Source organism: Trachypithecus francoisi, unplaced genomic scaffold (genome assembly GCF_009764315.1).
Source record: "Trachypithecus francoisi isolate TF-2019V2 unplaced genomic scaffold, Tfra_2.0 Lachesis_group17, whole genome shotgun sequence".
NCBI classification, from domain to species: domain Eukaryota; kingdom Metazoa; phylum Chordata; class Mammalia; order Primates; family Cercopithecidae; genus Trachypithecus; species Trachypithecus francoisi.
Window position 1 is genome coordinate 24,158,616 of NW_022681462.1, and position 27,652 is coordinate 24,186,267.

Genomic DNA, 27,652 nt, shown 5'->3' on the forward strand with positions numbered 1-27,652 from the left:
GATATTTCTGGAGATCTTTTGGATATAGTAAACAAATTAATCTATTTTCCAGAAATTCATTTAATGGACTTTTTACCTCTGCTGGTAAAAATCTCTCAATTCTGAGACACGGACCCACTAATACCATTTTTGTACATGATCCTTTATTTAGGAATTCAGCTTGTTTACTTCCTATCAGTTACTTTACTTCAGAGGGATTATGCTGATTTAAATAACCGACATAGTGTATTTACGTTAGGATTAGTTTCCTCTGAGAGAGGAAAACAAAAGCAAAATAACATAGGCTTAAAGAAGACAGAAAATTTTCTCTCTTTTGTAAAAATCCAGAGGTAAGCATCCAGAGTTGACCTGGTACTCCAGAGTATCAGAACAAAGCTGTTGCTCTCTTGTTACTCTGACATTTTTGGCCTTCATTCTTAAGCTGTAGCCATCAGCCCATATTGCAACCAGCAGGAAGAAAGGAAAAGAAAAATCTCATTCCTTCCTTTAGGGATACTTCTCAGAAGCTATATGTACCATTGTTTTTGCATTCTATTGGCCAGACTTAGACACATGGTCCACATGTACCAGGGAAGCTGGGAAATTGAGTTGTTATTCTAATAACAATGTGCCCAGCTAAAGTTAGGGTTCTGTTTAGAGGAAAAGGAAAGTGGATATTAGAGGACAGATAGTATTAATAGTTTCTGCCACAATTGTAAACTAAAACATTTTAGAACATAATCAGCTGCTTCTCTTCTTTAGGTGTTGCTTGTTTTAAAAGGTTAGATTGTATTCTGGGCAACACTTCTGAATTTTACCCCATTTTACTATTACTAAATGAATGTTCCAAAAACAGTTTTGATCATGTTAATCTCCTAATCAAAAACTTTAGTTTTCATTGCCCATAAGGATGAAATCTAAACTCTTTTAGCACTGTCTTCCGGAACTGTAGAATCCACTCCCAAACAATTTTCTAACACTAGTTCTCACCTCTTTTCCTTATAAATTATATAATCTAATGCTATATATTTGCTCTGTTTCTTAGATGTAAAGTTACTTTCCTGACACCATTCTTCTGTTACGTAGTCACCTCCTTTTTTTCCATCTCAGTGTGTATCCCATCTTAGCTGTCTTCTAATGCCAAAATCAATTGTCTAGAGTTCTGTAGTACTTCCACCTGCAAGTGGTTTTTCTTTCTTTGAATACCGATACCTCTTTTTCTGACTCTTTCTTATGGTATATCTGTTTACGTATGTGATTTTTTTGCCCCAATTTTCAATTATTTTCTAAATGCATTTCTGAGTCATCTTTTTTATTCAATATCACTAACAAAGCCTTTCACATAATACATACTTGAGAGACATTTAAAAATATTTTATGTCCAGTTCCTGTCTGTATAGTGTGTTAATGTCCCTTTTGTAGATTCCGGTGATGCTGCTGCTGCAGTGCACTCAGCTCAAGTAGAAGACCCAGAAATTAAGAACTCGCCAGACACTAAAGCCATTACACAGAAAGAGGAAATCCATAGGAAGAGGACAGTTCCCGAGGAAGCCTGGACAAGCAATAAAGAATCCCTACAGATCAATATTGAAGGTAATGGGATTGGATTGTGTGTGAGTGTGTGTGTATATGGGGGTCAGTGTTAGTGTGTTTCCATTTCATTCTGATAAGAATATAGCCTCATGATTAAACAAAAATTCCGTTTCTTTTTTTAAAATTTTCTTGTGTAAAGTACTTTGATGCTACTATTAGGTTGCTGTATATATAGATTTGTAAAGTAATTGTTACTTTTTGGAAAAGATATTAGCAACTTAGAAACAGGATTATAAATAAATACTTAAGGCTGATAGTTTTAGAAGTGAAGCATCTTGTCTCACTCCCTAAACAGAGACAACCTTAAAGCCATTCCAGAAGGCTATAGCAAAGACAGTGAGACCATCAATACAAACTTTTTTTTTTTTTTGAGACGGAGTCTTGCTCTGTCGCCCAGGCTGGAGTACAGTGGCGTGATCTCCGCTTACTGCAAGTCCCGCTGCCTCCTGGGTTAACGCCATTCTCCTACCTCAGCCTCCCTAGAAGCTGGGACTACAGGCGCCCGCCATCACACCTGGCTAATTTTTTTGTATTTTCAGTAAAGACGGGGTTTCACCACGTTCGCCAGGATGGTCTCGATCTCCTGAGCTCGTGATCCGCCCGCCTCGACCTCCCAGAGTGCTGGGATTACAGGCGTGAGCCACCGCGCCCGGCCCAAACTTTTAAAAAATTACAATAAAATCACATTTATTTACGTTTGTCCATGGGTCCCTTTTTCTGACATAAAAGCATGTAGAACACAAGACATTGCTACCTAGCTGTCAAGCCTTACCTCTTAGAGGAAGATGGAACAGCCTAGATAAGGAGAGAAAAGAGTCAAGGAACTATCTACCCATTCTGGATTTTGGAAATAGTCCGGATTCAACTGCTTACATCAAGAATATAGAAAATAAATGATTTTTTGACAATAGCCAAGACTACACAATGGGAAAAGGATAGTCTCTTCAACAAATGGTGTTGGGAAAACTGGATATCCACATTTAAAAGAATAAAAGTGAACCCTTTCTTTATACCATATACAAAAGTTAACTCAAAAAGGGTTGGTGACATACATGTAAGACCTTAAAACTCCCAGAAGAAAACATAAGGGGAAACCTTCAGGACATTGAACTTGGCAGTGATTTCTCAGATGTGACACCAAAAACACAGACAACAAAAGCAAAAATAGACCAATGAAACTACATCAAACTTGAAAACTTCTGCATGCCAAAGTAAACAAGAGTGTGAATAGGCATTCTACAGAATGGGAGAAAATATTGGCAAATCATAGATCTGATAAGGGATTAGTATTCAGAATATATAAAGAACGTGCACAACTCAACAGCAAAAAAAACCCAAACTTATTTTTAAAAACACATAACTTATTTTAAAATGAGCAAAGGACTTGAATAGACAGTAGAAGATACACAAATGCCATACCAAACATATAAAAGATGCCCACTCTCTCTAATCATAAGAGAGATGCAAATCAAAACCACAGTGAGTTATCGCTCACTCCTGTTAGGATGACCACTATCAAAAAAAGAGAAAATAGCAAATGTTCGTGAGGATGCAAGGAAATTGAAACCCATGTTCACTGTTGGTAGGAATGTAAAATGGTGTAGCTATTATGGAAGATAGTATGGAGGTTCCTCAGAATAATAAAAAAGAAATAGTATATGAACCAGCAATCCCACTGCCACTGCTGGGCATATAACCTAAAGAATTCAAAACAGGACTTCAAAAAGATACCTGTATACCCATGTTTATTGCAGCATTATTTATAATAAAAGGTGGAAGCAACCCACATGTCCATCAACGGATGAATGTATTAACAAAATGGGAATTATTTGTCAATAAAGAAAATACGTTACATACATACAGTAGTGTATTGTGTAGCCTTAAGAAAGAAGGAAATCCTATCACATAATACAAGGTAGGTGGACCTCAAGAACATTATACTAAGCAAAATAAATCAGTCACAAAAAGATAAATACTATATGGTTTATTACAAATGTTGTGGGATTTAGGAGGATGAGAGAGACCTTGGGTTTAAATAGGAGAATCTTTTATTGAATGCACTCAGGCCCAGCAGACTCACGTCCAAAGACAGGGCCCAGAACAAGACAGCACTTGAGTTTTATACACACTTCACAAAAGGGGGTGGGCTAGCTTGAAGCAAGCTTACAGTGGCATGAAAGCAGGGATACAGAGGCAGGACAAGGACAGTTAATCAAATTGTAACAGGTTCAAAACTCAGGATTGCACATAACTGTTGCTCTGCAACCTAGATGTCCATTATCTGGGTTTGCCTAGGCACGGGCTTATCCCATAACCTTCACTATGGTGCCCATGCAGCTGTAGTTCAGGCCTACTCAGGCTTCTCATGACCTTTATTGTACTTCTTAGATAAAACAGAATACTTGAAGTCACTAGTTACAAAGAATAGGAATCTATAAACTCATTCCATAAAACAAAGGAAAATTTGTTTTTTATTTCTCCCTGTGTTGAGGGAGTGCTGCGAGAGTCTCCAGAGCACATTAGATAATATTATCAAGACTTTTCCTGGGTCTGGGCTGTGCCTATCACTGCCTCTGGGACAAGTCAGCCTAATGCAGGAAAACTTATTTCTCTTTCTTCTTAATTTTATTTTTCTTTAATTTCCTGCCTCAATATGAAATATCTAAAGTAGCTGAAATTGTAGAAACAGAAAGTAGAACAGTGATTGCCAAGGACTGTGAGAGGGTGGACAGAGAATTAGTATTTAGTAGGTATAGAGTTTCAGTGTTACAAGATGAAAGAGAGATTGTTGCACAACAATGTGAGTATACTTATCACTACTGAACTGTACACTTAAAAATGGCTAAGATGGTTAATTTAATGTCATACTTTTTGTCACACACACGAAAACAATACATAAGATATAGAAATAGAACATTGCAACTTTGCAGGGGTTAGTGTGGGAGACATAGCTTGCAAAAGAAAGATGGAAATATAATCTGTAAAAGCATACTCTAGAAGATAAGAAATTTTTTTCTAAGTGTTTTACACTCTGAATAACTTTAGAAGACATGAAGTATATGAAATAAAAATTGATAGAATATGAAATGAAAAGGGAGATTTAGGGGATAGGAGAACAAATGAAATTTAAAAAAAAAAGTACCAATTAGAAGAAAGAGATGAAAGTGATTAGAAAAAAAATGGTGGAATTTGAGGACTGACAGTGAAAATCCAACACAATGATATCTGTTGTTGCCGCTAAAGAAGTTATTAGAAAAATAAAGATATAAGGAAGAATGGAACTTACAATTGTATATATGTATGTATGTATTTTTAGACATGGAGTCTCATTCTGTTGCCCAGGCTAGAGTGCAGTGGTGTGATTGTAGCTAACTGTAGCCTCAAACTCCTGGGCTCAAGTGATCTCCCACCTCAGCCGTTAGAGTAGCCGGGACTGTAGGCACATGCTACCACATCTGGCTTGAACCTGCAATTTAAGAGGGTGTACCAAGTCCTAGGAAAATTTTGTATGTGTTCAATACTGAGATGTATGTTTGCAATAGTACTGAACTTTAAAGAAAAAGAATGAATCATGCAGGCCTCCATACAGAAAAAACAAGTAGAAAAAGCTATAAGATGGGGGGGCAGGCAGAGGATAGGGAGGTTAAAGGAGGTATAAATGAGCAAACTTTACCTTTAAAGTTGTAAAATCAAAAAATACATGTGTAAGTAAGTATAGTGTTGAAAATTATAGGCCAGACGTGGTGGCTCACACCTGTAATTCTAGCACTTTGGGAGGCTGAGGTGGATGGATCACTTGAGGTCAGGAGTTTGAGACCAGCCTGACCAACATGGAGGAACCCTATCTCTATTAAAAATACAAAATTAGTCAGGCATGGTGGTGCATGCCTGTAATCCCAGCTGCTTGGAAGGCTGAGGCAGGAGAAGCGCTTGAACCCGGCAAACAGAGGTTTTGGGGAGCTGAGATCATGCCATTGCACTCCAACCTGGGCAATGAGTGCGAAACTCCGTCTCCAAAAAAAAAAAAAAAAAAATACTCGGCCGGGCGCGGTGCTCAAGCCTGTAATCCCAGCACTTTGGGAGGCCGAGGCGGGCGGATCACGAGGTCAGGAGATCGAGACCCTCCTGGCTAACATGGTGAAACCCCGTCTCTACTAAAAATACAAAAAACGGGGGGCGGAGCAAGATGGCCGAATAGGAGCAGCTCCAGTCTCCAACTCCCAGCGCCAGCGACACAGAAGACCGGTGATTTCTGCGTTTTCAACTGAGGTACTGGGGTCATCTCGCTAGGGAGTGCCGGACAATCGGTGCTGGTCAGCTGCTGCAGCCTGACCAGCGTGAGCTGAAGCAGGGCGAGGCATCGCCTCACCTGGAAGCGCAAGGGGGAAAGGAATCCCTTTTTCCTAGCCAGGGGAACTGAGACACACAACACCTGGAAAATCGGGTAACTCCCACCCCAATACTGCGCTTTAAGGAAACAGGCACACCAGGAGAATATATCCCACACCTGGCCGGGAGGGTCCCACGCCCACGGAGCCTCCCTCACTGCTAACACAGCCGTCTGCGGCGATCTATCCGCAAGGCAGCAGCAAGGCTGGGGGAGGGGCGCCCGCCATTGCTGAGGCTTAAGTAGGTAAACAAAGCCGCTGGGAAGCTCGAACTGGGTGGAGCTCACAGCAGCTCAAGGAAGCCTGCCTGTCTCTGTAGACTCTACCTCTGCGGACAGCGCATAGCTGCAGCCCATTAGGGGAAAGAGCGGGGGCGGTGCAGACGTGAACGACCCTGTCTGACAGCTTTGGGGAGAGCCGTGGATCTCCTAACGCGGAGGTTGAGATCCGAGAACGGACAGACTGCCTGCTCAGGTGGGTCCCTGACCCCTGAGTAGCCTAGCTGGGAGACATCCCCCACTAGGGGCAGTCTGACACCCCACACCTCACAGGGTGGCGTCACCCCTGAGAGGAAACTTCCAAAGAAAGAATCAGACAGGTACACTCGCTGTTCAGCAATATTCTATCTTCGGCAACCTCTGCTGCTGATACCCAGGCAAACAGGGTCTGGAGTGGACCTCAAGCAATCTCCAACAGACCAACAGACAGTCCTTCTGACTGTCAGACGGAAAACTATCAAACAGGAAGGACACCTATACCAAAACCCCATCCGTACGTCACCATCATCAAAGTCCAGAGACAGATAAAACCACAAAGATGGGGAAGAAGCAGGGCAGAAAAGCTGGAAATTCAAAAAATAAGAGCGCATCTCCCCCTGCAAAGGAGCGCAGCCCATCGCCAGCAACGGATCAAAGCTGGTCAGAGAATGACTTTGACGAGATGAGAGAAGAAGGCTTCACTCCATCAAACCTCTCAGAGCTAAAGGAGGAATTACGTACCCAGCGCAAAGAAACTAAAAATCTTGAAAAAAAAGTGGAAGAATTGACAGCTAGATTAATTAATGCAGAGAAGATCATAAACGAAATGACAGAGATGAAAACCATGACACGAGAAATACGTGACAAATGCACAAGCTTCAGTAACCGACTCGATCAACTGGAAGAAAGAGTATCAGCGATTGAGGATCAAATGAATGAAATGAAGCGAGAAGAGAAACCAAAAGAAAAAAGAAGAAAAAGAAATGAACAAAGCCTGCAAGAAGTATGGGATTATGTAAAAAGACCAAATCTACGTCTGATTGGGGTGCCTGAAAGTGAGGGGGAAAATGGAACCAAGTTGGAAAACACTCTTCAGGATATCATCCAGGAGAACTTCCCCAACCTAGTAGGGCAGGCCAACATTCAAATTCAGGAAATACAGAGAACGCCACAAAGATACTCCTCCAGAAGAGCAACTCCAACACACATAATTGCCAGATTCACCAAAGTTGAAATGAAGGAAAAAATCTTAAGGGCAGCCAGAGAGAAAGGTCGGGTTACCCACAAAGGGAAGCCCATCAGAATAACAGCAGACCTCTCGGCAGAAACTCTACAAGCCAGAAGAGAGTGGGGGCCAATATTCAACGTTCTTAAAGAAAAGAATTTTCAACCCAGAATTTCATATCCAGCCAAACTAAGCTTCATCAGTGAAGGAGAAATAAAATCCTTTACAGATAAGCAAATGCTTAGAGATTTTGTCACCACCAGGCCTGCCTTACAAGAGACCCTGAAGGAAGCCCTAAACATGGAAAGGAACAAGCGGTACCAGCCATTGCAAAAACATGCCAAAATGTAAAGACCATCGAGGCTAGGAAGAAACTGCATCAACTAACGAGCAAAATAACCAGTTAATATCATAATGACAGGATCAAGTTCACACATAACAATATTAACCTTAAATGTCAATGGACTAAATGCTCCAATTAAAAGACACAGACTGGCAAACTGGATAAAGAGTCAAGACCCATCAGTCTGCTGTATTCAGGAGACCCATCTCACATGCAGAGACATACATAGGCTCAAAATAAAGGGATGGAGGAAGATCTACCAAGCAAATGGAGAACAAAAAAAAGCAGGGGTTGCAATCCTAGTCTCTGATAAAACAGACTTTAAACCATCAAAGATCAAAAGAGACAAAGAAGGCCATTACATCATGGTAAAGGGATCAATTCACAGGAAGAGCTAACTCTCCTAAATATATATGCACCCAATACAGGAGCACCCAGATTCATAAAGCAAGTCCTTAGAGACCTACAAAGAGACTTAGACTCCCATACAATAATAATGGGAGACTTCAACACTCCACTGTCAACATTAGACAGATCAACGAGACAGAAAGTTAACAAGGATATCCAGGAATTGAACTCATCTCTGCACCAAGCGGACCTAATAGACATCTATAGAACTCTCCACCCCAAATCAACAGAATATACATTCTTCTCAGCACCACATCGCACTTATTCCAAAATTGACCACATAATTGGAAGTAAAGCACTCCTCAGCAAATGTACAAGAACAGAAATTATAACAAACTGTCTCTCAGACCACAGTGCAATCAAACTAGAACTCAGGACTAAGAAACTCAATCCAAACCGCTCAACTACATGGAAACTGAACAACCTGCTCCTGAACGACTACTGGGTACATAACGAAATGAAAGCAGAAATAAAGATGTTCTTTGAAACCAATGAGAACAAAGATACAACATACCAGAATCTCTGGGACACATTTAAAGCAGTGTGTAGAGGGAAATTTATAGCACTAAATGCCCACAAGAGAAAGCAGGAGAGATCTAAAATGGACACTCTAACATCACAATTAAAAGAACTAGAGAGGCAAGAGCAAACACATTCAAAAGCTAGCAGAAGGCAAGAAATAACTAAGATCAGAGCAGAACTGAAGGAGATAGAGACACAAAAAACCCTCCAAAAAATCAATGAATCCAGGAGTTGGTTTTTTGAAAAGATCAACAAAATTGACAGACCGCTAGCTAGACTAATAAAGAAGAAAAGAGAGAGGAATCAAATAGACGCAATAAAAAATGATAAAGGGATATCACCACCAACCCCACAGAAATACAAACTACCATCAGAGAATACTATAAACACCTCTACGCAAATCAACTAGAAAATCTAGAAGAAATGGATAATTTCCTGGACACTTACACTCTCCCAAGACTAAACCAGGAAGAAGTTGAATCCCTGAATAGACCAATAGCAGGCTCTGAAATTGAGGCAACAATTAATAGCCTACCCACCAAAAAAAGTCCAGGACCAGATGGATTCACAGCTGAATTCTACCAGAGGTACAAGGTGGAGCTGGTACCATTCCTTCTGAAACTATTTCAATCAATAGAAAAAGAGGGAATCCTCCCTAACTCTTTTTATGAGGCCAACATCATCCTGATACCAAAGCCTGGCAGAGACACAACAAAAAAGAGAATTTTAGACCAATATCCCTGATGAACATCGATGCAAAAATCCTCAATAAAATACTGGCAAACCGGATTCAGCAGCACATCAAAAAGCTTATCCACCATGATCAAGTGGGCTTCATCCCTGGGATGCAAGGCTGGTTCAACATTCGCAAATCAATAAACGTAATCCAGCATATAAACAGAACCAAAGACAAGAACCACATGATTATCTCAATAGATGCAGAAAAGGCTTTTGACAAAATTCAACAGCCCTTTATGCTAAAAACGCTCAATAAATTTGGTATTGATGGAACGTACCTCAAAATAATAAGAGCTATTTATGACAAACCCACAGCTAATATCATACTGAATGGGCAAAAACTGGAAAAATTCCCTTTGAAAACTGGCACAAGACAGGGATGCCCTCTCTCACCACTCCTATTCAACATAGTGTTGGAAGTTCTGGCTAGGGCAATCAGGCAAGAGAAAGAAATCAAGGGTATCCAGTTAGGAAAAGAAGAAGTCAAATTGTCCCTGTTTGCAGATGACATGATTGTATATTTAGAAAACCCCATTGTCTCAGCCCAAAATCTGCTTAAGCTGATAAGCAACTTCAGCAAAGTCTCAGGATACAAAATTAATGTGCAAAAATCACAAGCATTCTTATACACCAGTAACAGACAAGCAGAGAGCCAAATCAGGAATGAACTTCCATTCACAATTGCTTCAAAGAGAATCAAATACCTAGGAATCCAGCTTACAAGGGATGTAAAGGACCTCTTCAAGGAGAACTACAAACCACTGCTCAGTGAAATCAAAGAGGACACAAACAAATGGAAGAACATACCATGCTCATGGATAGGAAGAATCAATATCGTGAAAATGGCCATACTGCCCAAGGTGATTTATAGATTCAATGCCATCCCCATCAAGCTACCAATGACTTTCTTCACAGAATTGGAAAAAACGGCTTTAAAGTTCATATGGAACCAAAAAAGAGCCCGCATTGCCAAGACAATCCTAAGTCAAAAGGACAAAGCTGGAGGCGTCACGCTACCTGACTTCAAACTATACTACAAGGCTACAGTAACCAAAACAGCATGGTACTGGTACCACAACAGAGATATAGACCAATGGAACAGAACAGAGTCCTCAGAAATAATACCACACATCTACAGCCATCTGATCTTTGACAAACCTGAGAGAAACAAGAAATGGGGAAAGGATTCCCTATTTAATAAATGGTGCTGGGAAAATTGGCTAGCCATAAGTAGAAAGCTGAAACTGGATCCTTTCCTTACCCCTTATACGAAAATTAATTCAAGATGGATTAGAGACTTAAATGTTAGACCTAATACCATAAAAACCCTAGAAGAAAATCTAGGTAGTACCATTCAGGACATAGGCATGGGCAAGGACTTCATGTCTAAAACACCAAAAGCAACGGCAGCAAAAGCAAAAATTGACACATGGGATCTAATTAAACTAAAGAGCTTTTGCACAGCAAAGAAACTACCATCAGAGTGAACAGGCAACCTACAGAATGGGAAAAAATTTTTGCAACCTACTCATCTGACAAAGGGCTAATATCCAGAATCTACCAAGAACTCAAACAAATATACAAGAAAAAAGCAAACAACCCCATCAAAAAGTGGGAAAGGATATGAACAGACATTTCTCAAAAGAAGACATCCATACAGCCAACAGACACATGAAAAAATGCTCATCATCACTCGCCATCAGAGAAATGCAAATCAAAACCACAATGAGATACCATCTCACACCAGTTAGAATGGCAATCATTAAGAAGTCAGGAAACAACAGGTGTTGGAGAGGATGTGGAGAAATAGGAACACTTTTACACTGTTGGTGGGATTGTAAACTAGTTCAACCATTATGGAAAAGAGTATGGCGATTCCTCAAGGATCTAGAACTAGATGTACCATATGACCCAGCCATCCCACTACTGGGTATATACCCAAAGGATTATAAATTACTCTACTACAAAGACACATGCACACTTTTGTTTATTGCGGCACTATTCACAATAGCAAAGACTTGGAATCAACCCAAATGTCCATCTGTGACAGACTGGATTAAGAAAATGTGGCACATATACACCATGGAATACTATGCAGCCATAAAAAAGGATGAGTTTGCGTCCTTTGTAGGGACATGGATGCAGCTGGAAACCATCATTCTTAGCAAACTATCACAAGAAGAGAAAACCAAACACCGCATGTTCTCACTCATAGGTGGGAACTGAACAATGAGATCACTTGGACTCGGGAAGGGGAACATCACACACTGGGGCCTATCATGGGGAGGGGGGAGGAGGGAGGGATTGCATTGGGGAGTTATACATGATATAAACGTCATGCACATGTACCCTAGAACTTAAAGTATAATAAAAAAAAAATAAATAAAAAATAAAAATAAAAATAAAAATACAAAAATCTAGCCGGGCGCGGTGGCGGGCGCCTGTAGTCCCAGCTACTCGGAGGCTGAGGCGGGAGAATGGCGGGAACCCGGGAGGCGGAGCTTGCAGTGAGCCGAGATCGCGCCACTGCACTCCAGCCTGGGCGACACAGCGAGACTCCGTCTCAAAAAAAAAAAAAATATAAAATTTACCCCTAAAAGAGTTAAAATTAAACTATAAAACATCCAAAATATTTAGAAAAACAGGAGTGGTAAGCATGGAGGTAAAGGGAGGGAGAAAGAAAACAGCAAATTTGTAACAAAAACAAAAAATTGCCATAAAATGAAAGACGGCAAAGCGTGCAAGTCTATATATAAGTAAACTAAATTCACCTATATTAAAAAAAAAACTAACTGGATTATATTAAAAAACAAACTCAGTTCCATGCTATATAACAAACATATCAAAAGTAAAATGACTGAGAAAGGTGGAAAGCAAAAAGAAAACTTAGATATGTATCAAAAAGAAATTTGGAGGCATTAATATAGATGAGGTTAAATTCACCAAAAGTTTTGCAGGAATTGAAGAGATATATTTTTATACTGATTTGCAATCCACAATGAGAATATTTTGCATAAATCTTTAAACATCAAATAACTTAGCATAAAAAATTCATAAAATGAAAACCAGGGGCTCAATCAATAAGGAAATTTATGTTGCCTTAAAAAAGAATGGAGGGCCGGGCGCAGTGGCTCATGCCTGTAATCCCAACACTTTAGGAGGCTGAGGCAGGCGGATCAAGAGGTCAGGAGATCGAGACCATCCTGGCTAACATGGTGAAACCCCATCTCTACTAAAAATACAAAAAAATTAGCTGGGCATGGTGGCGGACACCTGTAGTCCCAGCTACTCAGGAGGCTGAGGCAGGAGAGTGGCGTGAACCTGGGAGGCAGAGCTTGCAGTGAGCCGAGATCATGCCACGGCACTCCAGCCTGGGCGATAGAGCAAGACTCCATCTCAAAAAAAAAAAAGAAAAAGAATGAAGGTATGGAATTATATGAAAACAACTCTTAGGATAGATTGTGAGGCAAAAGGTGCTTAAGGCGGGGGGGATTGGAAGGTGGAATTTGCTTGTAGGGAGAAAATTATAAAACAGACAACCCTAGGAAACCTTCAAAGAGAAATGGACAAATACAAAATAATACTGGGGAGCTTGAACACACATAATTAGCTTATGACACCTCAGGGAGATGAAAATTTTTTTTTGTAAGTGAAGTTTAAAAACGCCTGGGAATAATATAAGTAATGAAGTTGATCTGGGGTGTATGTGGGTGTGTGCGTGTGTGTGCATGCGTGCATAAGCCTATATGGTTTAAACTTTAAAAAAACCCTTTCCAAATGACCATAGAACATTTTTTCATACAGCTTTATTCAGATATAATTTACCCATTTAAAATATGTAATTCAGGCTGGGCACAGTGGCTTGTGATTATAATCCCAGCAGTTTGGGAGGCTGGAGTGGCTGGATCACTTGAGATCAGGAATTGAAGACCAGCATGGTCAACATGGCGAAACCCTGTCTCTACTAAAAATACAAAATATAGCCAGGCATGGTGGTACATGCCCGTAATCTCAGCTATTCAGGAGGCTGAGGCAGGAGAATCAATTGAACGTGGGAGGCAGAGGTGGCAGTGAGCCGAGATCACGCCACTGCACTTCAGCCCGGGCGACAGAGCAAGACTCTGTCGCAAAAAAAATAAAAATCAAATATATAATTCAATTATTTTTACTGTATTCACAGATAAGTGCAATCAACCATCACCATAATCAATTTTAGAATATTTTCTTCACTTCAAAAAAGAAACCCTGAGACTTAAGCAAATACTGATCCACTTTTTGTCTCAGTAGATTTCCCTATTCTGGACTTTCATACAAATGGGACCATTAAGTTGGGGATATAACATGAAACTTGGGGCCTGCCCATAGTGAAAAATGTTAAAGGAAATTCCCATGTAAAGTAGGCCTTCAGTGGGCTACACTCTTACTATAAGAATGAAAGATAAACACGTCCATGTAGAAGGGGACAGTAAGAAAACTTTGCCTGTTTCAACCTTGATGTTGAGTTTGGGGAGAGAAGACAACATTTATCCTAAGAATTTATAACCACAAACTAATATTCACACAGGTTTACGGTCAGTAATTTTGTACTGGTATAATTTATTAGTGCAGTAAACTACATGTGTGTTCTGAAAAATCTCAAGCCCAGAATTTAATTAAAAATGACAGTAGGTTGGTATTGCAAACTCACATGCCTGTCGGATGCAAATGCACATCTCTCTGAAGAAACTTCAACCCAGACCTCAAAATAGTCCCTAAAATACCAAGCTCATAGTCAAGGCACTATTAGTAGAAACAGTATCAACAACAAGAAACAGAAATGAGACCCATAATTACAAATTTCTAGGATTCCTTGGCAAAATGCCTGTTTCTCAGACTGGGACAGGAAATATATTAGATGAGCCTGAACCCTTTTGTGGTGTCAGACAGTAAAGAAAAACAAACCAAAAAAAATGTACAGGGATGGGGAATATGTCAATGGAACACAGGAACCAAGTAAAAAACTTCCTAGTGGTCAAAGCTGGGGCAATTTCTGCAGTATAGCAGTAGTATTGGATCATAACCAAAGTATAAAATAAATACCTGTGAGTCCATATTGATATAAGTAAATGATTTAATAAATGGGAAAAATGACAAGTCTCCTGTGCAGAATTCTAAATAATATATGTAGACATTCCACCCTCAAGGAGGTGGAACATAACTCCCCACTCTTTCAAGAATGGGTTGCACATAGTAACTTCCTTCCAGAGTGTATTTTTATGGGAAGGGGGAAAAAGAATAACTGTATAGTGAAGAATTCTGGCAAACATTGACTCAGCCAGGTCATCAAGATCATCATCAACAGTGGTAAGTCATGTTGATAGTATGTACCCTTAATATGTAATGAGAAATACATTTTAACTTTGAAATCTTCTTCCCTAAAACCCATAACCCTAGTCTAATGAGAAAAACATGAGACAAACTCAAATGAAGGACATTTATACTTGATCAGTACTTCTCAAAACTGTCAGAGTCATGAAAAACAAGGAATGCCTAAGAAATTCTCACAGACCTAAGAGAAGCCTAAGGAGACATGATAATTAAATGTAATGTGGTATCTTGGATGGGATCTTGGAACAGAAAAAGAACAGTATGTACAAAACAAGGCAACACAAATAAAGTATGGACTTTGGTTAATAATGATGTAATTTTACTGATTGATTCATTAAATATATTGTATTAACGTAAGGCAGTAATAGGGGAAACTGCGTATGGAGTATAGGGAATCATCTGTACTGTTGTCACAGTTTTTCTGTAATCCAAATTATTCCAAAATTAAACATTTATTTTAAAAAATTAATGCATTCTGACATTAAAACATGTGGATAGATAGATGATAAATAAGAAATTTCATCTTTTTAAAGGAAACACTTTACTGCTTCTCTTTGGCATAACCAATTTGCTGGCATTGCTGCTTTTGCACTTTGGGGCTATTACTAACTACAATTAGGATTACTTGAACACAGGCACTGCAGTATCATGACAGTCACTCTGATAACCCAGACAGCTATGAAATGCCTAAGGGGCAGGTAGTGTAAACATATGGACATGCTGGACAAAGGGAGGATTCACATCCTAGGGTGGGATGGAGCAGGATGACAAGAGGTTTCATCATACTACTCACAACGATGTGCAATTTAAAACTTAGGAATTGTTTTTGCATGGCTTGGCCTCCTATACTTCTGACCAACTAGCTCCAAATTGGGGTGGTGAGGGGAATCCCATGACCCCCTCCTCAGGTTTGGTAATTTGCTCGAATGGCTCAGAAAACATAGGAAACATTTTCTTACATTTCCTGATTTTTTATAAAGTTACTTCAAAGGATATACATGAACAACCAAATGAATGGGCAAGGTATAGGGAAGGTGCACAGAGCTTCCATGTCCTCTGTGGGCCTGCCACCCTCCCAGCTTCTCCTGTATTCACCAAGTGTGAAGCTCTTCAAACTCTATCTGTTAGGGTTTTTATGGAGGTGCCATTACATAGGCAATATTGATTAAATCATTGGCCACTGGTGATTGGCTCAACCTGCAGTCCCTGTCCCCTCCCCAGAGATGGGTGGTTGGGGCTGGAAGTTCCAGCCATCTAAACATATGGTTGTTCCCTTGGTAAACAGGCCTCCCATCCTTAGGGGCGTTCCAAAATTCACCTCATTAACATAAACTCAAATGTGGTCAAAAGTAACTTGTTTTGAATAACAGACCCTCCTTGAACCTTTATCACTCACTCCTGAACTGTTTCAACAGCCAGGTACGAAAACCAAATATATAATAAAAGATACCCCTGTTGCTGTTATCACGTTTTCCTAAATGGAAATTACAAGAGTTTTAGTAGTTCTGGCCAGGAGCTAGGGATAAGGCAAAAATATGTATTTATTATATCACAGTATTACACTTTACAGGGTATTAAAATGACCATAGTAAAAGAATGCTACTGGGACAAGAGACTGATACATCAGTGAAAATACTTAAATACAGTGGGCACTTACTCTGTGATAAAGGTACCATTTCAGCTCCATTTGGAAAAAGATGGATTATTCAACACATAATGACAAGACACTTTGCTAGCTATTTACAGTATGGTGAGAATTTTTAGTAGTAGCCCTTCTTTACTCCTGTCACCAAAATCCAAGTATAAAAGATCCAAGTATAAAAAAGAGAGATCATAAAAGTTCTGGTTATCTGACTTTTCTAATAAATTTGAGCAGAAGACTGTCAAGGTCTGACAAAATCTTGGAGTCATAAAGCCAAATATTTGATAAATGTATATATTAAAATTAAAATGTCTTCATGTTAGAAAATATCATGATGAAAAATCAATTTATAAACGAAAAATGGGAAAACAATTTTAAAAAATTGAGAAACTGAGAAAAGGATCTACTTTTCTTGCTATGCAAAGAGCTTTTTACAAATCAATGACAGCCTAAAAGGAAAACAAAGGACCTGAACAAAAAGTTTGTAGTAAAAGAAATGCAAATGGCCATTAAAGATATGAAGAAATACTTAACTATCTCAGTAAAGAATGTACTAAACCACAAATTTTGTTTTACCTGTCACAATAGCACAGATGAAAAGATTTGATTATCCCTAGTATTGTTGAGTACATGGGGAAACATTAATGTACTCTTGTAAGACTATTATTAGAAGTGCAAATTTGTTACAACATTTTTGAAAGTGTGGAGCAACTGGATGATATCTAACTAATGTTGAAATAAACACTCCCTTTTCACCCAGACATCCATTTAAGGGAATTACAGATACACAGATAAAGTTGTACCCAGAAAAATAAAATAAAGTTACACATAAACACACAGACAAATGTTCACTGCAGCATGCTTTGGAAGAATAAACTACTGGAAACAACCTAAATATTTAGTTAAATTTTGGTAAAGTAAATCAGTTTAATATAAAATGTTTGTAGATGTACAAAATACTGTACTTGGCAGGAATTTTTCTGTAAGAAAACTTGTTTAATATTGGTTATCACCAGAAAGTGGAACTAGGAGGTCCAGAGATAACAGGGAGACCTTTACTTTTCATATTAAATTTGTCTGCATTATTTGAATATTTTGCATGTTTGATTTTTTTTTTTTTTTTTTTTTTGAGACGGAGTCTCGCTCTGTCGCCCAGGCTGGAGTGCAGTGGCCAGATCTCAGCTCACTGCAAGCTCCGCCTCCTGGGTTCACGCCATTCTCCTGCCTCAGCCTCCTGAGTAGCTGGGACTACAGGCGCCCGCCACCTCGCCCGGCTAGTTTTTTGTATTTTTTAGTACAGACGGGTTTCACCGTGTTAGCCAGGATGGTCTCGATCTCCTGATCTCGTGATCCGCCCGTCTCGGCCTCCCAAAGTGCTGGGATTACAGGCTTGAGCCACCGCGCCCGGCCGCATGTTTGATTTTTAAAAGTCTGCAGTTCTAGTATGAAAGAAATATTTAAAAATAAATGAAAAGCAGTAAATCATATTTTCAGTGTACTTTTATATATTCGGGGAGAATTTTGCAAATATTATCTATAAAATTAATTCAATTATCAGAAGTGAATAACTACCTCAATTTATTTGACATTTACTCTTAACAAAGTGCCATGAGATGATGGTGATTATCTAATCCTGTTGTTCTATAAAGCCCTTTATACTTAAGGAATTCAGCTTGCTGCTGCTTCTTTTTCTTCTTTTTTTCTTTCTTTTTTTTTTTTGTTTTTTTTTGAGATGAAGTCTCACTGTGTCGCCCAGGCTGGAGTGCAGTGGCACAATCTTGACTCACTGCAACCTCCACCTCCTGGGTTCAAGCAATTCTCCTGCCTCAGCCACCCCAGTAGCTGGGATTGCAGGTGTGCACCACCACACCTGGCTAATTTTTGTATTTTTAGTAGAGATGGGATTTCACCATGTTGGCTAAGCTGGTCTTGAACTCCTGACCTCAAGTAAACCACCCCCATTGGCCTTCCAAAGTGCTGGGATTACAGGTGTGAGCCACCGTGCCCAGGCTTCAGCTTGCTTATTTTCTACTATTCTCGCTATATTTTACTTCATTCCCAGGCTGGGAGGACTATGTTCATTGAAAATACTGATATTAGGAAATAAACATTTTAGAGCAATGTTATCTATTTCCTTATTGTTTTACTTACTGCTTTAATGAATTCTAGATAGCCCTTCAAATTTTTGCTTTATGTATCCTGTTGCCAAGGTATCCTTCCTGAAATATAGCCGTAATTATGTTACTCCCCTGTTCAAAATGGTATAGCGGCTCTTCATTTCTTTTAAGAATAAAATTTAAAGTCCTTGGCCTAATGTTCCAGACCCTGTAGAATTTGGCCCCAAATAACCTTTGGTACCTTACTTGCCTCTGCTTTATAAATGGAATAAGCCATACATACTAAATATTGATACTCTCCCTTACTGCCTCAGTGCTTTCCTACTTTTATGCTTTTGCTCATGCTATTTGATGAAACAGGGGAAAGGCCAGCATGGTTGAAGTCTGGTTATCAGGAAGAGTGGTACAAATTGGGGGAGAAAAGTTATGTATACTTGTACTTCTTGTTAAGGAGTTTGGGCTTTGTTCTCAGTGTAAGAGAAGGTCATTGAAAGTTGCTAAATAGAAAGTGACAAGTCCAGTTTACATTTTTAAAAGATTACTTTGGCCACTATTTGAAGAATAGATTGGAAAAGTACAAGAAGGGACAGGAGACCTATTAGAGACTTATAGTATTGTAACAGGAAATAGAAATAGATGTGATTGTTTGGTGAAGGATTAATGACGAGCAGGAAGAGAAGGGAGTTGGAACTATCAAGAATAACTCCCAGATTCTGGCTTGGGCAGTAGGATGATGTGCCATTTACAGAGATGTGGAAGACCAGGGGAGGTACAATTGTCAAGGAGGCTAGAATAGAGCTCAGTTAGATGGCTGTGACATCCAAGTGGATATATCATGTATATTAGTTGGAACTCAAGAGAAATCATAGCTTGATATGTAAATTTGAAAACAGGTAACAGCATGAAAATGGTACTAAAAGCCAGAGGGAGAGATGAGATTACCTAGAAAGAGAATATAGAATGAGAACATTTCCTGAATTGGCCATACATTGAGGTCATTGATCATATTAGCAAGAGCGGTTTTAGTCCAGGAGTATGGCTGTACTCTGCAGTAATTTGAAGAGTGAATTGGGGTAGGGAGAGAGGTAAAAGAGAGGAAAATAGGTTCCTCTTTAGAAGCTTGGCTATGAGGAGGAGCAGAGAAATGGGCCAGTACCTGTAGGAAGATGTGAGGATTTTCTAAACGTACATACTAAATGATTTTTTCAAGCCATTGGAAATGATTCAAGAGAGAGGGAGAACCTGAAAGATAGAAGAGAGATATGATGGGGAAAGGAAGCAAGGTCTGGAAGGGAAGATGAGTTGGGCTCCAGAGCAGCAGTGGAGGAACTTGCCTTTAAAAGAATGGGAAAGGTGGTGCTGTCTCTGTATCCAGAAGGGTTATGGGAGCAGGTGGATTGGCATAGGTGGCAGCTGACTCAGGACATCCACAGAAAGTGATCCCTCAGCCCAGAATGTTCTTCTGCCTGTTTGTTTGTTTGTTTAGCTCTCATTTTTACTTCACATCTCATCCTCCTCGGAGAAATCTTCTCTAGCTACCATTTCCCGGTTAAATTTCTCTTACATCACCTTGTTTTTGTTCTTTGTAGCCACTAATTTAGAATTATATATTTGTTTGTATTTGTTCAGTGCAGAAACTGCAATCTCAAGAACCTGTAGTATCTAAATGAAATCTCCCAATTTTTAAATGTTGCTAGAAAATTCTAAAATTGTATAGTCTACATACTTTAGGTATAAATGCAGGCCCTGTGTGTCCCACTCTACTCAGGGAAAATCCGTAGGGAGTCCTAGAGTATTTCAAGAAAACTCTGCTTGCCAGTAATCTATAGTGTGGGTGAAAAGGATCCCATCATTGCATGTGTGTATCTTTGTTTCTGCCCATGATGTAGAACTCTAAAACAGTGTTTTGATGTCATAGGATGTTAATAGTGGAGATTAGAATTAGGGCTTATGATTATGTCTTAGCTCTTTCCTGCCACTGTAACAAAATTCTACAGATCTAAGATCAAGGCACCAGCAGATTGGGTGTCTGGTGAGAGCCCAAAATGGTATCTTGTTGCTTTGTCCTCACGTGGTGGAAGGCAGGGAAAGGCCAAACAGGATCCTTCAGGCCCTTTTTATAAGGACACTAATCCCATTCATGAAGGTGGAGCCTTCATGACCTAATCACCTCCTACCTAATACTATTGTATTGGGGATTATGTTTCAACATGAATTTTACAGGAACACAAGCATTCAAACCATAGATAATTGTAAGATATTACATCTAAAAATGCCCTTTTTTTGTATAAAGTGGTGGTTGTCAAAAAGTGAAGATGGAAAGTGGTAAATTTTATGTGTTTTTTACCACAATAAAAAAAATTTGGAAAAAAGTCAAGATGGTCCACAGAAAAGGAATTTCAAAAGGCTGTAAAACATGTAAAAAGGGTTTTTTAAAAAAATTATCCATTTAATTACTGATTATGAAAATGAAGTGTCAGGTTTCTTAGCTGAATATGGGGTTAACAATATCTATCTCTCAGGTTTAATAGCAGGATTAATTTAAAAAAACAGATATAGAGCATATATCATAACACCCTACACAGAACAGGTGGTAAATACATATAGCAGCTGCTTTTATGATCTGGAGAACTGAAATGCCTTCCTCAAGGTCCCATAGCCGGTCAGTGGCAGAGCCCAGGCCAAAATTCATGTCTCTTAAACTTTTACTGTACCAGCGAGGCTACTAAGAACAAGGCATGAGTCTTTTGTGCAGGCATTGAATTTTCTGGTACCTTATATAAACTGTTCTTTCCTTTAGTCTTTGTTATATATCTAAAGAATTGTGAATAGTATTTCTAAACAGAATGCTAATATTTTTAAGTTCTTTCAAAATCTTTTTTTTCTCTTTTTCAGAGTCTGAGTGTCATTCAGAATTTGAAAACACTACCCATTCTGTCTTCAGGTCGGCGAAGTTTTACATTCATCATCCCGTACACCTACCAAGTGATCAAGATATTTGCCATGAATCTTTGGGAAGGAGTGTTTTCATGAGACATTCTTGGAAAGATTTCTTTCAGCATCATCCAGACAAACATAGAGAACACATTTGTCTTCCTCTTCCTTATCAAAACATGGACAAGACTAAGACAGATTATACCAGAATAAAGAGCCTCAGCATCAATGTGAATTTGGGAAACAAAGAGGTGACGGATACTACTAAAAGTCAAGCTAGAGATTATCCAAAATATAGTGGACAAATTAATGATCCAAAAAGGGATCAGAAGGTCACCCCAGAGCAAACAACTCAACACACTGTGAGTTTGAATGAACTGTGGAACAAGTATCGGGAGCGACAGAGGCAACAGAGACAGCCCGAGTTGGGTGACAGGAAAGAACTATCCTTGGTGGACCGACTTGATCGTTTGGCTAAAATTCTTCAGAATCCAATCACACATTCTCTCCAGATCTCAGAAAGTACACATGATGATAGCAGAGGGGAACGAGATGTGAAGGAATGGAGAGGTAGACAACAGCAGAGAAATAAGCTTCAGAAAAAGAAGCGGTTTAAAAGTCTAGAGAAAAGCCATAAAAACACAGGAGAGCTTAAAAAAACCAAGGTGCTTTCTCATCATCGAGCTGGGAGGTCTAATCAAATTAAAATTGAACAGATTAAATTTGATAAATATATTCTGAGTAAACAGCCAGGTTTTAATTATATAAGCAACACTTCTTCGGATTGTCGGCCCTCAGAGGAGAGTGAGCTGCTCACAGATACTACCACCAACATCCTTTCCAGCACCACTTCTACTGTCGAATCAGATATATTGACCCAAACAGATAGAGAAATGGCTCTGCACGAAAGGAGTAGCTCTGTTTCCACTATTGACACTGCCCGGTTGATTCAAGCTTTTGGCCATGAAAGAGTATGCTTGTCACCCAGACGAATTAAATTATACAGCAGCATCACCAACCAACAGAGGAGATACCTTGAGAAGCGGAGCAAACACAGCAAGAAAGTATTGAATACAGGTCATCCCCTAATGACTTCTGAGCACACCAGAAGGAGACGCATCCAGGTACATGGCTACAAATTCCATCTGGCAATGTGACTGCCCTCTTCATGGACTTTTTAGTTAAGCTTTGCACACAGGTGAAAAAAACAAGCCATTTGCCCTTTCCTCTCTATACCATTTCTTACAACTGGAAAAGAGTGAGAAAGTGTAGTACAGTGCTATTGTGAGTTGTCATTATTTTCATCAACATTCATTTACGTGTTTCCTTTTGAATGAAGGGCTTTGCTGCTAGATCCTTCAGAATCTGTAAAGTTTACCCCTGAAATGGGGGAGCTTTGAGGTTAGAGTGATCTCTATCCTGAACAATATTGCTGGGTTTATGTTTATTTGGGTTTTGTTTTTTTTTTTTAATTCATTCCTCTGTCTTTCAAGAAATATATTTGAGGTTCTTTTAAACACACACAGACAAACACGTAAATAATACAGGTTGTTTTTTTTTTTTTTTTGTAATCGAAGAATTGAGTTGATTTAAAAAATTGAAGCTGGGTTGAGCTACAATATGATTTTTAAAAAATGAGTAAATAAGGAAATGTGAATAATGGAAAGACAAATCAAAGCCAGAAGGAAGATAAATAAGCCATGTGGATGTGGTCGCTAGAAAAGAGCTACAAATTTGGCTTTATGTTTTCTAGCACTTAGTGTTGCTAGAATTTTGTGATCAGTTACATTCATTTTTTAATATAAAAAGAGAACAAAATTTTTAGAAACATCAGATATTTCTGATACAGAGACCTAAGATAAATTTATCTCATCTGTCTTCTTAAAGAAGGCACTACAGTGCGATAAAGAGTATCCTCCTATAAGGCCATTATTGCATTCCTTAGTTTAGGGTGTTAATAAGGGAGATCTCAAGGGGTCAATAAATGTAGGCCATTGCTTTAACCCAAGAGGAAAATTTCAAGTATCAATAGACGTGCTCTCCAAAGAAGGATGCTTGCAAAACAGTTCAGTGGAGTATGGAATAAAAATATTTGAATTTATATTCATTTTTCTCAACTTTTTAAACTTTATATTTTTGTGTATATTTTATGAGCACAGTAGTGACATAACATATAAATAAATACCTATTTTGGCAATTTGTGCTAAGAAAACATTTTGTCAGTAGGATGACATGATCAAAAGAAAAGAAATTGGAGACCACTGGTCTAGAGGAAGGGAGGCATGAGATGTTCAGACAATTTGTTATAAATATTATTTCTCATCATTGAGCTTTTGGTAGTGTTTACATATATAAACAGTAGAATATGCTTTTTTTAAAGTAAGTGAAGAATTGGGAATGACACAGAGTAAGGCTTTTGTTCCATAGGGGAGACAGAGAAATGGATCCAGGAGAGGGTTTGTGCGTGTGTAGTAAAATACACATGACATAAAGTTTACAGTTTTGATCATTTTCAAGTATACAATTCTGTGGCATTGAGTATATTCACAATGTTTTACAACCATCACCACTATCTATTTCCAGAAATTTTTTATTAACCCAGTGGAAACCCTGTACCCATTAAGCAGTGACTCTCTGTTCCCTCTTCTCACCAGCCCCTGGCAACCAGTAATCTATTTTCTGTCTCTGAGGATTTTCCTATTCTGATTGTTTCATATAAATGGAATCATTTAATATATGACCTTGGTATCAGGTTTCTCTCTCTTAGACGTAATGTTTTGAGTATTCATCCATGGCATAACATGTATCAATACTTCGTTGCTTTTTATAGCTGAGTATTACTCCATTGCATGTATATACCACATTTTGTTTATCCATTCATTCATTGATTTGGGTTGTTTCCACTTTTTGGTTATTGTGAATAGAACTGATATAGAGCATTTGTGTACACCTGTCTGCAGTTCTTTTGGGTATATATCTAGGAATGGAAATGCTGGGCCATATGGTAATTCTGTGATTAGCTTATTGAGGAACTGCCAGACTATTTCATAGTACCTGCACCATTTTGCATTCCCATCAGCAGTGTATAAGGATTCCTCCAACCCTCCTACTTTTTTCCGCAGTTACTGCTTTAGTTTATATTCACACCAGCAGTTCACAAGGGTTTCAGTTTTATTGCATCCTTGCCAACACTTATTTTCTATATTTTAATATATAAGCTAGCCATCCTATTGGGTGTGAGTTAGTATCATTGTGGTTTTGATTTGCATTTCCCTAGTGGTTATTCATGTTGCACATCTTTTTATGTGCTTATTTAACCATTTGTATATCTTCTTTTGAAAAATGTCTTTTAAAGTCATTTGGCCATTTAAAATCTGGCTGATTTTTTGATTTTTGAGTTGTAGGGATTTTCTATATATTCTGGATATTGATCTCTTATTAGATACATGATCTGCAAATATTTTCTCCCATTTTGTAGGTTGCCTCTTTTACAACAGTCATTCTGCTAACCGTGTCTTCTGACATAAGGAAGTTTTAAATTTTGTTGTAGTCCAATGTAGCTATTTTTTTTTGTTTGTTTGTTTCTTGTGCTTTTGGTGTCATATCTTAGAAATATTTGCCAAATCCAGTGTCATGAAAGTTTTCTTCTTAAGAGTTTAATAATTTTAGCATTTACTTTTAGGTCTTTGATCCACTTTGAGTTAATTTTTGTGTATAGTGTAAGATAAGGGTCCACCTTCATTCTTTTGCATGTGAATATCCCATTTTCTCAACACCATTTGTTGAAAAGACTTTGTTTTTTCCCCAGTGAATGTTCTTGGCACTCTTGCCAAAAATCGTTGAGCCATATATGTGAGGGTTTTTATCTGTGCTATTATGTTAGTCTATATGTCTCTCTTTATGCCAATACTGCACTGTTTTGATTTACTGTATCTTTATAATGAGTTTTGAAAGCAGGTAGTGTGAAACCTGTAACTTAGTTCTTTTTTCAAAATCATTTTGGCTCTTCGGTGTCCCTTGAGATTTCATGAATTTTTAGTAAATATTTTATTGTTTTTAATACTATCATATGTGCAGTCCTCTTTCTTAATTTCATGTTTGGATTATTCATTGCTAATGTATAGGTACATAAATAATTTTTACATACTTGTATCTTGCAGCTTTGCTGAATTTATTAACTATTTTCTTGTGGATTTTTAAGGATCTCTAGGATTTCATGTTGAGGAAATTCCCTTCTTTTTGTATTTTGATGAGTATTTTTGTCATGAAAGCATTTTGGTATTTGCCAAATTCTTCAACATCTGTTGAGATTACTGTTTTTTTCTTTTTCCTTCCTTTTTTTTTTTTTTTTTTTTTGAGACAGAGTTTCGCTCTTGTTGCCCAGGCTGGAATGCAATGGCATGATCTCAACTCACTGCAACCTCTGCCTCCTGGGTTCAACCGATTCTCCTGCTTCAGCCTCCCGAGTAGCTGGGATTACAGGTGCCTGCCACCACACCCAGCTATTTTTTGGATTTTTAGTAGAGACAGGGTTTTACCATGTTGGCCAGGCTGATCTCAAACTCCTGACCTCAGGTGATCCACCCCTCTCGGTTTCCCAAAGTGCTGGGATTACAGGAGTGAGCCATCATGCCTGGCCTGTTTTTTTCTTTTAATCTGTTAATATGGTGTATATTTATTGATAATCATATTTTGAACCAACTTTACATTCCTGAGATAAATACCACTTGATCATAAAATTCTGTTCATATGCTGCAAGATTGTTTATTAGAATTTGAAGAGGACTTTTTACATCTGTATTCACAAGGAATATTGGTCTATAGTGTTTTTGTGATGTCTTTACTGCCTTTAGTATCAGGGTACTACTGGCCTTGTAGAACGAGGAAGTTTTCCCACCCCTTATTTTTGGATAATGAGGTTGAGAAGGATTGATGTTAATGATTGATGTTAATTCTTTAAATGTTTGGTAGAATTCACCAGTAAAGCCATCTGATCGTGTGCTTTTCTTTGGGGAAATTTTTATTTCATTACTGATTCAATGTCTTCTTGTAAGTCTAGATTTTGTTTCTTCTTGAGTCAGTTTCTGTAGTTCATGTTATCTCCATTGAATCTACATTATTACTTCTGCTTGCTTTGGAGTTTTTTTTTTTTTTTTTTCTCATTTCTTATGATTCAAAGTTAGGTTATTCATTTGGGATTATTCTTTAATGTAGGCATTTGTAGCTATAAATGTCTCTTTGAGCCTTGCTTTTGTAGATAAGCTCTGCCTTCATTGCATGCCGTTAAGTTTTGGCATGTTTTGTCTTCTTTTTCATTCAAAGTGTTTGCTGGTTTCTTTTTTGACCATTGGGTATTTAGGACAGTGTTGTTTAATTTCTACCTGTGAATTCCCCACCTTTCCTTGTTATTGATTTCTGATTTTACTCCATTGTGACCAGAGAATATACTTTGTATTATTTCAATCCTTCATTTATGACCTTGCATATGATCTGTCCTTGAGAATTTTATGTGCATTTAAGAAGAATGTGTATTCTGTTACTGTTTGGAGTGTTCTCTATTGTTTTAGGTCTAGCTGGTTTTGTTGTTCAAGTCCTCCATTTCCTTATCAGTCTTTTGTCCAGTTTTTCTATGGCTATCAGAAGTGGAGTATTGAAGTCTCCAGCTGTTACTGTGGAACTATCTATTTCTCCATTGAAATCTGTCATTTTTTTGCTTCATACATTTTAGGGCTCTGTTGTCAGATGTGTATATGTTCATAATTGTCATATCCTCTTCATGGATTAATCCTTTTATCAGTACAAAATCCTATTTTTGTCTCTTGTAACAATTTTTAATGTAAAGTCTGTTTTATCTGATATTAGGGTAACTACCCTAGCTCTCTTTTGGGTAACTATTTGCGTAGAATACCATTTTTATCCTTTTAATTTCTAACTCTTTGTGTCTTTGGATGTAAAGCCAGTCTCTTTTAGACATAACATAGATCATCATTTTTTATAATCTATTCTGCCCTCTCTGCCTTTTAATTGGTGAGTATAATCCATTTACATTTAATTTCATAAGAAAGGACTTACTTTTCCCATGTTGTTGTTTGTTTTCTTTATGTCATATCTTTTTTGTTTTTCATTTCTGCTGCCTTCTT

General features: G+C 38.4%; 1 protein-coding gene across 8 annotated transcripts in view; it reads left to right on the plus strand.

The window, feature by feature from the left end:
* ALMS1 (ALMS1 centrosome and basal body associated protein) overlaps positions 1–27,652 on the plus strand; it is a 234,137-nt gene that overhangs the window by 174,097 nt on the left and 32,388 nt on the right. For all 8 annotated transcript variants that reach the window (XM_033175100.1, XM_033175107.1, XM_033175106.1 and 5 more), the window contains 2 exons: positions 1,402–1,572; positions 21,475–22,637. In XM_033175100.1, the coding sequence (XP_033030991.1) occupies positions 1,402–1,572; positions 21,475–22,637 (1,334 nt within the window). The remainder of the gene's footprint in view (positions 1–1,401; positions 1,573–21,474; positions 22,638–27,652) is intronic.